Source organism: Oryctolagus cuniculus, chromosome 3, assembly GCF_964237555.1.
Source record: "Oryctolagus cuniculus chromosome 3, mOryCun1.1, whole genome shotgun sequence".
Classification (NCBI taxonomy): Eukaryota; Metazoa; Chordata; class Mammalia; order Lagomorpha; family Leporidae; genus Oryctolagus; species Oryctolagus cuniculus.
The window spans coordinates 90,082,507-90,099,308 of NC_091434.1; the positions used below are offsets into that span (position 1 = coordinate 90,082,507).

General features: G+C 43.2%; 1 protein-coding gene across 4 annotated transcripts in view; it reads left to right on the forward strand.

Moving 5' to 3' along the window:
• The first annotated feature begins 151 nt into the window (after positions 1-151).
• Positions 152-16,802, forward strand: part of ARL5A (ARF like GTPase 5A) — a 29,941-nt gene continuing 13,290 nt past the window's right edge. The window contains exons 1-4 of one of the 4 annotated variants that reach the window (XR_011387293.1): positions 152-772; positions 14,027-14,087; positions 14,547-14,694; positions 16,160-16,243. Coding sequence is in view for 2 of the 4 variants with exons in the window: in XM_002712166.5 (XP_002712212.1) it covers positions 727-772; positions 14,027-14,087; positions 14,547-14,694; positions 16,160-16,243 (339 nt within the window). In the remaining 2 variants the exon portion in view is untranslated. The remainder of the gene's footprint in view (positions 773-14,026; positions 14,088-14,546; positions 14,695-16,159; positions 16,244-16,802) is intronic. The other 3 variants (XM_002712166.5, XM_008258581.4, XR_011387294.1) reach the window with 3 other exon arrangements.

Consider the following 16,802-nt stretch of genomic DNA (forward strand, 5'->3'; position numbering starts at 1 on the left):
CGACTCGGTGACTTCAGCTGGGCTAGAGGATGGAAACAGAACAAGCTTATGATTCCCTCAAAGCCCCTTGGGGGAACATCATGTCGTGGAGGGCCAAAACATGGGACCTCTGCCCTAGCGTGTGGGAAGGGCTGGGAATTTATTATATAAATTACACACTTACATTATGCGTCTAGGGAGGAAATTTAGGGAAAACATAAAGACGCCGCGGAGATCCAACAGCAAGCAGACCAAAGTCACCCACCCCAACCGCAACCGGCACAGTCTCAACTCCAACACCTTCACACAGCCGCCTCGTTACGTAAATAAGGTGGAGCCAGACAGCTGCCTTCCCCAGACCCCGCCCCCTCAGACCCCCTTCCGGCCGCGCGCATGCGCATTCCCGCCTCGCCGGCCCCGCCCCCTCACCTCCCCCGCCCACGTGGTCCCCGCCACCGCAGCCGCCGGAGAGGAGCTGGGGGAGGACGGTGGCCCGCGAGGCTCGTCGCAGACAACGCGGCGGCGATGTCCGCGAGCCAGGCGAGTGCCGCGGCGGCAGCGGCGGGGCCTTGCGCGCTACAGGACGGCCTGGGCTTCGGCCTCCCTCCGGTTCCCTGGAAGCGGGCCGGCGGCCAGCGCGGGAGCAGCAGAAGCAGAGGCGGAGGCTCCAGCGCGTCTCTCTGCCCCTCCGCCTGAGCCCGGGGAGGCCAGGCGGCCGGGCGGCTGGAGGGGGTCCGCTGCCCGAGAATGGGAATTCTCTTCACCAGGATATGGAGACTGTTCAATCACCAGGGTGAGGGGCTCAGGCCGCGGGCGGGCGGCTGGGAGGGGAGAGTCAGTCTGGGGCGGGAGGGTGGGGGTCTCCAAATACTTCCGGAGTGCGGGCCGCGCGGGTGCTGACCCGGGACCGCCGGCCGGCTCGCGAGCTAGGGCCAAGTTCCCGATTCGCAGCCTTTTGTCTTAAGGGACCTTCCCAGGAAGTCCATTCCGCAGTACACCCATTACTCCGATTTCGATTGGGAGTGGGAAAGGTGGTTGCCTGCCCAACGCGGAGAGTGGCCGCGGCCTGGCCTTTCAGCCCGCTCTTGCGCCCGCAGTCGGGTTTGGACACCACGGAGCAACGCAGGGGTCTTCTGGGTTGAAGGGTGCTGCGGGTTACGGCCGCGGCCGCCCAGCGAGCGGCCCAGCGTTGCAGAATGCGGAGAGCGTGTGTGGTCGCTCTGGACTCGTGCAGTGCACTTGAGGCTTAGGAGCCTTCCCTCCACCCCCACCGCTCTTTTTGGGGCGGGAGGAGACTCCGGTGTCTCCTGCATGGAGACAGGTCTCTGCATTTGCCTTATTGATATCTGTCTTCGGGGTTAGGCTGCAGATGTTTCCCTACTTGTGTGGGTTATTTAATGAGGGGGTTTGTTATTGTTGCTGCTGCTGGGTTAAAGGTGGTAAAGGACTTCACCGAAAGCTTTATAAACCGTGCCGTCCGAAACATTTGTTAGGGACAGGTAACTAGCAAGTTACAGGGTATAGAGTTTATTCTCATCTGGGGATGCCTGAATTCATCTAAGCGCATACATTGCCATGAAATACACAGCTGGTTTGTGAAAGTTTGTTAGAAAATGAGTGTGTAAAACCGGGGAAAGGTACAATTTTAACAAAAAGCCAAGAGTTAGGAACAGGGTAGTGTTGTACTTTTGTTTCCTTTTAACTCAAGTCGGGTGATTCAATTATTCCTGCTGTCAATAACTTAGTTTATGTTTTCCTGTTGTATAATCTCCTGGTGGTGTCACATCTCACAGGTTTTCTAATAAAGACTTAATGAGGAAACAAGTTCGTGGGAATGGAATTAAAAGTATGAATTTATCTTGGTGCCAAAATGTGTTTTTAAGTCAATCCATAGTTTTTTGTAATAGGGATTTTCCGTATATTATGGGAAAAAACTTTGAATCCAGATAAACTCATGCTTTCTGTTCCCGCGTTTCCCTGGACTTTGCGAAGTGCCCTCATATTGTACCCCCTGCCCCCACCTCCTCCTCCATGTGAACCGGGCTTCTGTAGGCAGGTAATGGTTAGGGGGCAGAAGGGGAACTTGTGATCCGTACTGTACCTTTAAGTGTAGATCCACCTTTTAGTGTAGATCGAGTGATACTAAACGGGAAGGTGGTATTTGAAATGATTTTTTGTTGTTGTTGGGTTGGGGAGTGATTTCAAAAGTGGAGAAAACAGTTCTGATCAGCACTGTCCCTAACTGGCTGTTTATTTTCGGAGAGGGGGGTGGAACCAGTCACATCGGATCTCTGGTTCTAGATGTTTTTTCCTAGACCACCAGGGATTGTGGAGCCTGCAGATCTTGAAAACTGAGTCTCTAGGTTTCAAGTACTAAAACTTAGGTTGCTATAAGACTGATTGGTGGTGCCCATAACAGATAGATGTATTCTCATTTTTGACATAGAGCAATTTTGTATTCATTGTTTTTAGTGAAGCTAAAATTTCATCTCTGCTGTGAGATTTGAGGAGACTTTGATAATCCAGCTCTAGTACTACCAGAAAAATAGTTATCTCCACATTCTATTTTGCATCAATGGTAAAATTATTTGTTCTTGAAGTTTAGGAATAAATTTGAGCCCTGCCTGTAGCCACTTGCCAGTTGTAGGTAATAGGATGTGTGTGTTAGTCCCCCTGCAGGTCACTGATAGTGCTGCCCTTTTAGCCTGCATTTATAGTTGTTCTGGCTGGACATTTATTTAATGTTGGAAAGTAAATAATTAGAGGAATCAATGAAGCCAAGATCTAGACGCTTAACTGTCAGTAGGACAACAATGTGAATCTACTAAATGATGGCAGTTGTCTTATCTGTAGAGTTAGTTACCTTTCACAATATTTGCCATCCACTCTACTGCCAGATGCTTGTTGGTCTTTTTGTTCTGTGTTAGATTGGATGTATGTAAGTTTGATGTATCTTAGATACTTTATTTATTTATAGAACACAGTCCTCTATTCTTTCCATGGAAATTCCTGCGAAGAAGGTTTTGAAAGATTATAGAATTCTCCATGTTGATAAAATGGACTATATCTCTTTCTTTTTTGTTTTTTAAGATTTATTTATTTATTTGAAAGAGTTAAAAAAAAAAAAAAAGAAAAAGAGTTACACAGAAAGAGAGGTCTTCCATCCGGTAGTTCACTTCCCAGTTGGCCCCAATTGCCGCAGCTATGTCAGTCCGAAGCCAGGAGCTTCCAGGTCTCCACACGGGTGCAGGGTCCCAAGGACTTGGGCCAGGTTGTACTGCTTTCCCAGGCCATAGCAGAGAGCTGGGTTGGAAGTGGAGCGTCCGGGTCTTGAACCGGCGCCCATATGGGATGCCGGCACTTCAGGCCAGGGCATTAACCCACTGAGCCACAGCACCAGCCCCTGTATTCTTTCTAAAGCTCCTTGAGAAGAACAGCTTTTTCATTAAAGCTTGAGTTGAATGCACAGTGAAAGCTAATTGCATTGTGTTTGAACAAGAAAAACTAGAGGTTACGTATGAGTGATACTTGAATTCAGTAGAGCATAAGCTTAGATTCTGTCATTTCCATTATCTTCTTTAATAAGAAATATTTTAGCAATCTTGTGAAGTAGTTATCTCCCCTGAGAAAAGGAAAGGAGGGCTCCAGTGGAGTGAGTCCCTCAGGCCATTAAAGTGGTATACGCCAACATCGGGCAAGTTACCACACCGAAGGAGTGTGTGCTGGTGATTGATCTTAGAGAAGAGATTGATATCGTTATTCCCCTTCTGCTTCTCAGTTGCCAAACTATAAATCCTTATAACTTCAGGACTCTAAAAGATTTTTTTATACAGAAGAGCTTGTGATCAGTGGATTATTTTTTACTAAACAGGTATTTTTGAGCACTTGTTTAGGCCGGGGTATATTCTAGATGTTGTGGGTAAGGTGGAAAACAAAACAGACAAATCCCTTTGGCTTCATGGAGCTTTCATGGTAGTGTGGGGAGAAAGAAAATAAACTCCATCCTTCCAAATAAAATAATAACAATTCATACTTTCTTGGCCTGTGCAAGGTTAGGTTCTAACTGTTTGATTCTGGTTGGCTGATGTAGTCTTCACTTAGTCGATTTACTCATCACAACGATTTTTCTATGAGATAGTCTTTTAGGTAACTTGGTTAGAGCACTGTTATTAAAAGTGATATGCATGGGATTTTTTTTTTTTTTTTTTTTTGACAGGCAGAGTTAGAGACAGAGAGAAAGGTCTTCCTTCCGTTGGTTTACCCCCCAAATGGCTGCTATGGCCACTGCACTGATCCGAAGGCAGGAGCCAGGTGCTTCCTTCTGGTCTCCCATGTGGGTGCAGGGCCCAAGCATCCAGGCCATCCTCCATTGCCTTCCCGGGCCACAGCAGAGAGCTGGACTGGAAGAGGAGCAGCTGGGACAGAATCTGGCGCCCCGACTGGGACTAGAACCCTGGGTGCCGGCGCTGCAGGTGGAGCATTAGCCTAGTGAGCCATGGCACCAGCCTAGGCCTAGGATTTCAGCCAAGGTTTTCTAGGGTTAGTGCTTTTAAAATATTCACAAACCTTTTATCTTGAATATAAAAATTCATGTTAGATAAGAGGAGGAACTTTGTGAACTGAGCTGTGAAGGAAGTTGTGGAATTCTCCATTGATAGCCTTTTATTGCTCGTCTGATTGTTTGTTAGAAAAGAATTACAAGTTATGAATGAGTGCTAGAGAAGCTGTCCAGGCTGCAGGAAACTGGTGCTCAGAGGCACCTTTGCTTCCCTTGTTCTTTCATTGTGTGAGAAGTCAAACTTACAAAAGAGTACATATGGAAACTAAGTACCAGTGGAGTGGGCTGTGCCAGTTGTCAATTTATTGCCTCTTAGTTCCAAATAAACCATTTGTGCATGCCTGTGGAAGTGGACATGGGTTCTTTAAATATTTTCTTTTGTGAGCTGGCGCAATGGTAAACTTTGTCAGTAGATAGCCCTGGAGGAGCATTGCAGGAAGAAAGGGCTTTTCTTCTCTTTAATGCACAAGAAAAGCTTGGCTTTTTTTCCTACAAATTCATTACTGTTGCTAGAAATAGTAAATCTGTTTTCCAACTTTATTTTTTATTGTTGATACTTTTAAATTTTGTATGTTGAGTTTTTAATACAAAGTGACTTGTTCAGATATCACCCTCCTAACCTTTACATCTTTTCAGGTCATTTTAATTTATTCATTCAGTGAAACATACTTTGTTTTTATTAAGCACATTCCTTATTCCAAGCTCTGTGCTATAAGCCGAGAAAGCCATGGTGTACATGACAAATGGATTTTTTTTTTTTTTGCTCTAAGTCACATAAAACAAATAGGGCTCAAGGACAGTTAAGGCATGAGATGACAGTGAGAATCAGAAGGATGCCCAGTTTATTTGCCTTGCATTTGTATTTCCTGATTTTGTAGGATTCACAGAGCTAGAAGGTCTCCAGAGTGATAATTACTCTGCATTTTCCCCTTGACTCACTAACTTGTTGGAGGGATACTTCAAAAAGTTTGTGCAAAATGGAATTAAAAGATTATTTTGTTGCAGACATTCTGAAATCCATACATATGAGGGGTCTTCAAAAGGTTCATGAAAATGCATGTTATGAAAAACCTGTGTTTTAATTTTATGTTCCATGAACTTTTTGAAGTGTCTGTATATTGTAGAAATGGCAGTGAGTGGAACTGATAGCCTTCCTAAATGTGTCAAAAGGAAGTGAAAGAGAAGGGAAACTTGGAAAATGAAGAAGCATTTTTCACAACAAAACTGTAAAATATTGGTTGGTAAACTCAAGTCTCCATGGTAACTCAAAATTTCATGTAAGTATCAACAGTGTATAGTTATTTTGGCTTATCTACAAAAGTGCAGAAATGCTGTAACATAGATATTTAAAAGAAAAATCATACCAAGCAGTAAATTTGTGAGGGTTCACGTGAATCGACTACCTAGAGTGGCTGAAAGTTGTGTTTTGTTTCTTTTTTAAACTTACTTGAGCAAGTGAGAGTGTGTGCGCACATCCTTGCCCAAACTGAATCACCCTGCCGAATGGCTGGGCCAGGCCTCATCTGGGAACCAGGAACTCAGTCTAGGTCTCCCATGTGCGTGGTGGGGACCCAGTCACTTCAGACAGCTGCTGCCTCTCAGTTTCTACATTAGCAGGAAGCTGGAGGTAGAAGCCAGAGCTGGACTGTGAATCCAGGTGCTCCAGTACAGTGTACAAGCACCTTAACCTCTAGGCCAAATGCCTGTCACGTTTGTCCGTAATAACATTGTCTCTTAGTGTACATATTGTATTTTTGGCTCTGTAAAATTTTTGTTTTGGGGCTGGCATTGTGGTGTAGTGGGCTAAGCATCCACTTGTGGCGCCGGCATCCCCTATGGGTGCCATTCTAGCCTCGAAGATGGCCCAAGTGCTTGGCCCCCTGCACCTACATGGGAGACCAGAAGAGAAGAAGCTCCTGGCTTCAGATCAGCACAGCTCTGGCTGTTGCGGCCATTTGGGGAGTGAACCAGCGGATAGAAGACCTTTCTCTCTCCCTAACTCGATGTCTCAAATAAAAAAAAATCTTAAAAAAATTTGTTTGCAAATGCCTTATCACTCTTTGAGTGAAAATTTCTTATATAGAATGTTCTTTCATCTTGGTAATGAGAAGAAAAGGCTGGAGTGGTGAAAGAACCTAAGGATGTTCAAGGAAGTTAATTTAGTATTAAGAATGTTCGTTGGGTATAAACTAGTTAGTCACTATTAAGTCGGCACATTCTTTTTGAGTTCATAACACAATTGCAATGTAATTTTATAGATCTTATGATGCATATGCTATATCTTAGATTTAGGATGCTATTAAAAATAGTCACTGGTGCTTTATTAGTATATATACAGCACAAAAGGGCCTGGTGTTGTGCTATGGTGGGTAAAGCTGCAACCTGTGATGCTGGCATCCCATATGGGCACCAGTTTGTTTCCTGGCTGCTCTACATCCTGTTCTGCTCCCTGCTATTGGTCTGGGAAAGCAGCAGAAGATGGCCCAAGTGTTTGGGCTCCTGCCATCCACTTGGAAGACTCAGATGAAGCTCCTGGCTTTGGCCTGGCCCAGCCCTGGCCATTGTGGCCATCTGGGGAGTGAACCAGTGAGCCAGTGGATGGAAGCTCTCTGTCTGTCTCTCTAATTCTGATTTTTAAATAAATAATTTTTTTTTAAGATCATAAAAACCTAAGAGAGCAATGGGTTTCGTAATGGAATGGATAGATGATAGTAAGATATGTGGCTTGTTGGTGTTTGGCAGAGTGAGGAGGTAAAAAATGTCTGGATCATGGATTTTTTGTTGGAATGGCCCATCAGAGATCTTAGATTGCTCTGTAGGGCTTATGGCTCCTTGGATACTTACTAGATTTGGTCACGTTTGATTGACATTTCTTGTTTTTTCTTTTAAAAATATTTTAACCATTTTTTAAACCTCATATGTTCAGATATGTTAGTTTACATTCTCTTGATTGACTTAAGAAATCTGCTTTGTGTTTCTTTTTATAGATTTATTTATTTATTTGAAAGTCAGTTAAACAGAGAGGGAAGGAGAGGCAGAGAGAGAGAGAGGTCTTCCATCTGCTGCAACTCTCCATCAGCTGCAACAGCTGGAGCTGTGCTGATGCGAGTCAGGAGCCAGTAGCTTATTCTGAGCCTCCCATGTGGGTGCAGGGGCCAAAGATTTGGACTATCTAATACTGCTTTTGCTGGCCACAGCAGAGAGCTGGTTTGGAAGTGGAGTAGCCAAGACTCAAACCGGTGCCCATATGGGATGCTGGCATTGCAGGCGACGGCTTTACCTGCTGTGTCACAGTGCTGGCCCCTGTTTTATCTTTTAAGAGTTTGGAGATATGTTTGCATATTTATGCATTTTCTTTTTTTAAAAAGATGTATTTATTTTCTTGAAAGAGTTACACAGAGAAGGAGGGGCAGAGAGAAAAAGAGGTCTTCCATCCGCTGGTTCACTCCCCAGATGGCTGCAATGGCTGGAGCTGTGCCAATCCAAAGCCAGGAGCCAGGAGCTTCTTCTGGGTCTCCCACACGGGTGCAGGGACCCAAGTACTTGGACCATCTTCTACTGCTTTCCCAGGCCATAGCAGAGAGCTGGCTTGGAAGTGGAGCAGCTGGGTCTTAAACCAGTGCCCATAGGGGATGCCGGCACTTCAGGCCAGGGCGTTAACCCTCTGCGCCACAGCGCCAGCCCCTCAGCTTATTGATTTTCTAGTCCATCTTTACATTGGCTATAAAAGATGATGCATCTTCAGACTGTTAGTTTCATCATTCCCTTAGCAGGCCACCAACTTGTATTGTGAGAAGATGAAGTATGGTCTAAGCCTTCTGCCTGCTTTATCTCAGTGTCTGTGTTGCACAGAAGTTTTTTTCAGAGCAGTTTGATCTTGGTTATAATGTTCAGCTTTTGGCCGATGTCATAGTCTTCTTGTAGTATTTTTTGCCTAATTGCTAAGAAAGGCAGTAGGTTTGGAATCAGGAAATAAGTCCTAGGGCCATGGCCATGTTATTTATTTTATTTTATTAAGATTTATTGAAAGGCAGTGTTACAGAGAGAGGGAGAGAGATTCCATCTGCTGCTTCATCCCCAAATGGCTGTGAAGACCAGGACTCTGTGTCTCCCATGGGGGTGACAAGCCCAGTCACGTGGGCCATCTTCTGCTTTCCTAGGCACATTAGTAGCAAGCTGGATCAGAAGTGGAGCAGCTGGGAACATCCAGTGCTCCTGTGGCATGCTGGCATCATAGGTGGCAACCTAATCAAATGTGCCACGATGCTGGCCTCAGGAGACTACTTTATAAACACCTATGCTGGGGCCGGTGCGTGGCTCATTTGGTTAATCCTCTGCCTGTGGCGCCGGCATCCCATATGGGCGCCGGGTTCTAGTCCCAGTTGCTCCTCTTCCAGTCCAGCTCTCTGCTGTGGCCCGGGAAGGTAATGGAGGATAGCTCAGCTGCTTGGGCCCCTGCACCCACATGGGAGACGAGGAAGAAGCACCTGGGTCCTGGCTTCGGATCAGTGCAGCGCGCCAGCCGTAGCAGCCATTTGGGGGGTGAACCAACGGAAGAAAGACCTTTCTCTCTGTCTCTCTCACACTGTCTAACTCTATCTGTCAAATAAAAAAAAGAAGTTCTTTAAAAAAAAAGCCACCTATGCTAAAACCAGAGAAGGATTATTTACCTTTAAATCTGTTACTTTAAGGGGCTGGGCAGGGGCCGGCACTGTGGCTTAGTAGGTTAAGCCTCTGCTGGTGGTGCCAGCATCCCAAATGGGTGCCCATTTGAGTCCCAGCTGTTCCACTTCCAATCCAGCCCTCAGCTAATGGCCTGGGAAAACAGTGGAAGATGGCCCAAGTATTTGGGCCCTTGCATCCATATGAAGCTCCAGAAGCTCTTGGCTTTGTATCAGCCCAGCTTTGGCTGTTGTGGCCATTTGGAGAGTGAACTAGTGGATGGAAGACCTCTCTGTTTATCCCTCTCTCTGTAACTCTAACTCTCAAATAAATAAATAAATCTTTAAAAAAAAAAAAAAAAAAAGGCTAGGGGGCCGGCGCTGTGGTGCAGCGGGTTAAAGCTCTGGCCTGAAACGCCGGTATCCCATATGGGCACTGGCTTCTAGTCCCGGCTGCTCCTCTTCAGTCTAGCTCTCTGCTGTGGCCTAGGAAAGCAGTAGAAGATGGTCCAAGTCCTTGGGCCCCTACATCCATGTGGGAGGCCCAAAAGAAGCTCCTGGCTTCAGATTGGTGCAGCTCCGGCCGTTGCGGCTATCTAGGGAGTGAACCAGCAAAGGGAAGACCTCTCTCTGTGTCTCTGCCTCTCTCTGTAACTCTGTCTATCAAATAAATAAAATAAATATATTTTTTTAAAGTCAGTATTCAAGTGAGAAACCTTCTGGTTTTATTGAAATGTTTATGGGTGTTTATATTAATAGAAGACATGTCATCAAAAAGGGGAATACTGAATTTGGGGATATAAAAAAGGTGAGTTAGAGAGGCAAGATTGTGTCTCAAAACAAAACTTCACAGATGAAAAGATAACCTGTACTAAGGACTGAATTATCAGGCCCTCAACCTTGCCTGGCCCTTCTGTGAAGAGGGATTCAACAGCTATCCCAGCCTGAAAACACTCCCTGTGTTGGGATTCCATGGTCCCCAATTACTCTTCTAATTTTGATTGATCTACCCTGTATACTATTTTTCAGGGAGAGAATGCACTTGTCAGGCAATTTTAAACATTTAGTCTTAATGTGTATACTCATTTGGCATTCTTATCTGTATTATTCACCTCTTTAAGTTGCCTTCATTGAGCCTTGTCTGCTGTGGAATATCGCATGATTGAGTTTGTAGATTGGGAAGATTGAAGGCCATGTGTTTGTTAAAGTCACCACAGGAACTTCTTGGTAAATTTTCAGTTGACTTTCCCCTCTGCCAGTTAAATCCTCTCTCTCTCTCTCTCTCTCTCTCTCTAAGATTGAGGACTTTATTCTTTTTTTTTTTTTTTTAAGATTTTATTTACTTATTTGGTAGAATTAGAGACAGAGGGAGAGACCGAGAGAAGGGTCTTCTATCCACTGATTCGCTCCCCAAATGGCCTCAAAAGCCTGAGCTGAGCTGATCTGAAGCCCGGAACCAGGAGCTTTTCCAGGTCTCTCATGCAGGTGCAGGGGCCCAAGCACTTCGGGCCATCTTCTACTGCTTTCCCAGGCTGTAGCAGAGGGCTGGATCAGAAAAGGAGCAGCTGTGACATGAACTGGCGTCCATATGGGCACTGCAGGCAGAAGCTTAGCCAACTATGTCACAGCACCATCCCCAAAACCCTTCACATTCAACAAGTATCGTCATTATATTTGAGCATTTTCTTTTTTTAAAAAAATATTTTTATTTTTATTTATTTGAGAGGTAGATTTACAGAGAGAGAGAGGAAGAAACAGAGAAACGTCTTCCATCCATTGATTCACTCCCTAAATGACCGCAGTGGCCAGAGCTGAGCCGATCCGAAGCCAGGAGCCAGGAGCTTCCTCTGGGTCTTCCACATGGGTGCAGGTGCCCAAGGACTTGGGCTATCTTCCACTGCCTTCCCAGGCCATAGCAGAGAGTTGGACTGGAAGTGGAGTAGCCGGGACCCAAACTGGCGTCCATATGGGATGCCAGCGCCGCAGGCAGAGGATTAACCCGAGCATTTTCTTAGTTTCTTCACTGTAGTCATCTAAAGATGAAAATAGACTGAGCCCTGAATCTTTTTTTTTTTTTTTTAAGATTTATTTATTTATTTGAAATTCAGAGTTACACAGAGAAAGGAGAGGCAGAGACGGAGAGAGAGAGAGGTCTTCCATCCGATGGTTTACACCCCAGTTGGCCGCAATGGCCGGAGCTGGGCAGATCTGAAGCCAGGAGCCAGGAGCTTCTTCCCGGTCTCCCACGTGGGTGCAGGGGTCCAAGGACTTGGGCCATCTTCTACTGCTTTCCCATGCCATGGCAGAAAGCTGGATCGGAAGAGGAGCAGCCAGGACTAGAACTGGCGCCCATGTGGGATTCACTCCCCAGCTGACAGCAATGGCTGAACTGATCTGAAGCCAGGAGCCAGGAGCTTCCTCCGGGTCTCCCATGTGAGTGCAGGGGCCCAAGTAGTTGGGCCATCTTCTTTTTTTTTTTTTTTTCCTTGGACAGGCAGAGTAGACAGACAGAGAGAAAGGTCTTCCTTTGCCGTTGGTTCACCCTCCAATGGCCACTGCGGCCAGCGCACTGCGCTGATCCAATGGCAGGAGCCAGGTACTTCTCCTGGTCTCCCATGGGGTGCAGGGCCCAAGCACTTGGGCCAGCCTCCACTGCACTCCTGGGCCACAGCAGAGAGCTGGCCTGGAAGAGGGGCAACCGGGACAGAATCTGGTGCCCCAACCGGGACTAGAACCCAGTGTGCCAGCGCCGCAAGGTGGAGGATTAGCCTAGTGAGCCGTGGCACCGGCTTGGGCCATCTTCTACTACTTTCCCAGGCCATAGCAGAGAGCTGGATTGGAATAGGAGCAGTCGGGACATAAACCGGCGGCGCCCATATGGGGCTTTAACCCACTGCATCACAGAGCCGGCCCCCAAGCCCTGCATCTTTAAAATGATATTTAAGAACCTGCAAGAGGGGAGTTGGTGATGTCACTTTAGGATCCTAGTGCTTCTAAGCTGTCTCATCTTTCTTCAGAGAAGTAGGTGACTGGATAAAAAGAACTGTATTATAATTTTCCTCTTTACCAAATGAAACGGCCCAAACTAAAAGATAGATTGATGTAGACCACTTGAGAAGGTTTTAAAATAAGAGATGAGGAATTGTGGAAGAGGCAGAGTTCAGAATATATATCTGAGATAGAATCATTTGAACTTGGTGACAAATGATATGTTTGAATTGAGGGAAAGACTGAATAAACTCCCAGTGCCTCTGAATTGTTGGTAGTACAACATTAAGCAAATTAGGTAAGAGAGAAGTAGAAACAGATTTATATACACTGGGTTTCACTGTGCCTTATCTACTGTATAGATGAGTTGAAAAGATACTTAGCAGCACATGTAAGAAGCTGTCTCACTTTGGTAAGCTCTCTTAATTTCCACACAACCTTGAAAGATTAGTTGTATTTTCCCAGTTTTTTGCAATGAAAAAACTTAAGGTCAGAAAAATGTCAGTTGCCTAAGGTCACTTAATCCCATGAATTTTTCCAAACTGTTTCCCTTACCAGTCCTTAATTTTTTTGACTTAAAGCAATGATTTATTTTTTTCATTGTTTTATAAGTTGATTGAGCTCAGCTAGAAAGTTTAATTTGAGGCTGGCGCCACAGCTCAATAGGCTAATCCTCCACCTAGCAGCGCTGGCACACCAGGTTCTAGTCCCGGTCGGGGCGCCGGATTCTGTCCCGGTTGCCCCTCTTCCAGGCCAGCTCTCTGCTGTGGCCTGGGAAGGCAGTGGAGGATGGCCCAAGTCCTTGGGCCCTGCACCCCATGGGAGACCAGGATAAGTACCTGGCTCCTGCCTTCAGGTCAGCGTGGTGCGCCGGCCACAGCGCACCAGCCGTGGCGGCCATTGGAGGGTGAACCAACGGCAAAAAGGAAGACCTTTCTCTCTGTCTCTCTCTCACTGTCCACTCTGCCTGTCAAAAAAAAAAAAAAAAAAAAAAAGTTTAATTTGATTGCAGTTGGATGACAGCTGGAACTAGAGTTCCTGAAATTTTCTTCCAAAGGTTCAACTAGGCTGTATTTCTATGATGGCTTCTTTATTCCTTTGCCTGGCATCTCAACTATAATGACTAGAAGTGCTGGAGGCTGACACATCACTCTCCCTGTAAGGTCTCATCACCTTTCTCACTCAAGCGCACAGCAGTCTTGGACATGTTCCACACTGGCTTACCCCCAGTGTAGTTGTGCAGTACAGCCAGGTAGCAACTGCAAGGAATCTGAAAATCTGGCCTCTGAAGTCATGCATTGTCATTTCTGCTGCATTCTGTGATTAAAAGTAAGTCACTGGGCAAGGATAGATTCAGAAGGAGGGAACTACATATGTGGGGGGAATTGAAAAAGCTTAAGGAAAATTTGTCTTCCATTTTCCATGAACATTTTGACTCCCTCTTACATATACCTAGTTGATATCTAAAATTTCAGTTAAACCTTCATTGACTTAATCCAGTGTGAAACATTTATATACCTTGAGTCATTTGTGAATTATTATAATTGTATTTGGGTACTGTACTGAGAGTAGGTCTCCATAGTAGTATAAAGAATGTAATACTTCTGTGTTCCTACAGAGGAAGTAGGAAGGTGAAAGGTCTATGTAGAATAACTAGGGTAGGAAAGGTGAGCCCAATAGCATACTTGTGCTTATGTTGCTGAAAATACACTAATGTTGCTTTGGTTTCAAGAAGTTAGAAAATGTCACGTGTTGAATTATACCATAGAAGAAGGGTAAAAAGGTGAATTTTTTTTTTTGGTCTATAATTGATAATTCACTGATGTTTTCTTTATTTCAGAGCACAAAGTTATAATTGTTGGGCTGGATAATGCTGGGAAAACTACCATCCTTTACCAATTGTAAGTATTAACTAGCTTAAAATTTTTATTCCAATGTTTGTGGTTACTTTTTCTGGCTGGGTGACACTTGATCAATGAAAATAATAAAAAATTATATGAAGTCTAAGCTATTCTGTGAGAAAGTAGATTAGCTGTAAACTAGGAACCAAATTTAAGAAACAGTTTATAAAGAGAAATTTCTATACATGGACACGTCCAATTGTTTTGCACTAAATCTTTTTTTCTTTTAGAAAGTAGAAAAATACTTCTTTATATAGTTTCCTAGAATATTCCAGATAAACTAATGCCAAGTTCCAACTCTGTTTAAACCCTGGGCTTGCTTGTGTTTTGACCTAGGGGAAAAAGGGCATTTGGGTATACAATATAAAAGGTCATGCTGATTTTTTTTCCTTGATTAAAAAATTGTTCAAACAGGCTAAGTTGCTCACTAATTGTAATATATGAACTTTTTCCTCCTAGTTCTATGAATGAAGTTGTACACACATCCCCTACAATAGGAAGTAATGTAGAAGAGATAGTGATTAATAATACACGTTTCCTAATGTGGGATATTGGTGGCCAAGAATCTCTTCGTTCTTCCTGGAACACTTACTATACTAACACAGAGGTAATGTTTCTTAATATATTAAAAACTTTTATCACTAGAATGTTTGAAAAACAACTAGATATAACTCTTACAGTTAATTTTGTGAAATATCACAGTGTGTTAATATAAGTAGAGTTTAAGCATAGTAGAATCTTTGCTTTCCTATTTCAGGGTCATTGTTCTGTATATTGGCCAGCACTGAACCTCTGTAGGGAGAATTGGTGGCTCATGAGTCTGTGCATTGATCCCAGAACTTGTCTTCAGTAGTTGTTTTTATACTAATGTATACTGCAGAGTTTGTAGTTTATTTCTCTCTTGATATTATGAGAGAACTCTGGTGGCTTGAATCCTGGCCAGAGCTTTCATATAAATTTTCTTTTATGCAACACAGTTCCACTTTAAAGAATTCTTTTTATTTTGATTGTTAAGCACTGTAGACATATTCATGTTTTTATTTATATGTTACTATCCCAGAGAAAAGTTTGTACCTATGACACTTGACTGCTTTATTGTATAGACTTGTAGATTGAAAGATTATGACAATTGTATTTTGCAATGCTGATTATAAGTTAATATTCTCTAAACACATATAAAACTGACTTTTAAGTCATGAAGACCTTATTCAGGTCTCTAATGACCCAATTCCTTAACATTCCATTGAGCATTTAGTCATGTGTTTTGGAGAAGGAAACTATGTGTGGTTATAGATGTGTGAAATACCCCTCTAGGTATAGATTTGTGCCTGGCAATTATGGTGGCTGATTTGGAAATTAAAATTCAGTTCTAAAAAATAAATAGTGCATATTAGTAATGGGCAGTCAGAATTGGGCACCATAGAGTAAGTTAACTCTGTATTTGCCCGTTTCCGTCTTTTTTCACTTACGGGGTTGAAACAGAAGTACCATGGAGTTCAATCCGATGTGAGAGCCAGTGTAAGGCTTTCATTGTACCCTCTGAGACCAGTTTCTCCAGCAGTTCAGGGAAGAATTGTGCTTTTGGCAGATAGCAGGTGCCGTTTATATAAGGAAGACAGTATGTTTTATTTACAGAGCTGTTCTTTCAGTTTGTTGATATAAAAATACTGATTTGTTAAATGTCACCTTACTCCCATACACATGCCCTTTTTACATTTTCAAATTGATATTTATAAATATCTGTCAGGAAGTAAATTTTGCACCATAATGAATATTTTTTCCTATTAATTTATAGTACAAATAGATAGACATAGGGCCATTAGCATTCAAGATACTAATTTGGAAAATAAATGAGTTGTTTTGTGTTGAATGTTAGCATAATCTCATTTGTCTTGTTTTCTTTTAATATATTTGAATTTAGGCTTCCTGTTGCATAGTAGGCATCTGGTTTTCCATAAAAACTGTATGATTTAAATTTCTTGATATTACCAGCCTGTAAATCAAATAAGCACTTTATAAAATTTACAAATACCAAATATTTAATCACTAATTTTTTTTAATGATTATTTTAGTTTGTAATAGTTGTTGTGGACAGTACAGACAGAGAGAGGATTTCTGTAACTAGAGAAGAACTCTATAAAATGTTAGCACATGAGGTAAGTAGTCTTTTTACATTACAAATGGGGGGTTATTTGTATCACATTTATCATTTATTCCTTCTCATTTTTCATGATGGTGCTATCTTTCAAATTTATAAAATTTTTTATCTACTGGCTATGCCTCCTTTATTCTTTTGATACTTCCAACATTGGAAGTTTGTGTAGAAGCAGCAAAAAGATTGTAGAGTCAGTTATACAACTTTATGTAATTTATGCTAGATTAATTTAATTTAAAAGTTTTCCTGGCCAAAATGATTCTTAAAAGTAACGTTCATTTTGCATTTTGAGTAGATTAATTGTACAGAAGATTATCATTTGAAATGAGATCTTTTTTTAAGTACTGGGTATATAGTAGCTCTTTGATTATTAACTAAGTTTGAAAAACTAATATTTAAATGTTAGTTGCTTTGAAGTTTATTTTTTTAAAGATTTATTTATTTATTTATTTGAAAGAGTTATAGAGGGAGAGGAGAGGCAGAGAGAGAAAGAGAGAGGTCTTACATCTGCTGGTTCACTCCCCAGATGGCTGCGACGGCCAAAGCTGCGCTAGTCTGAA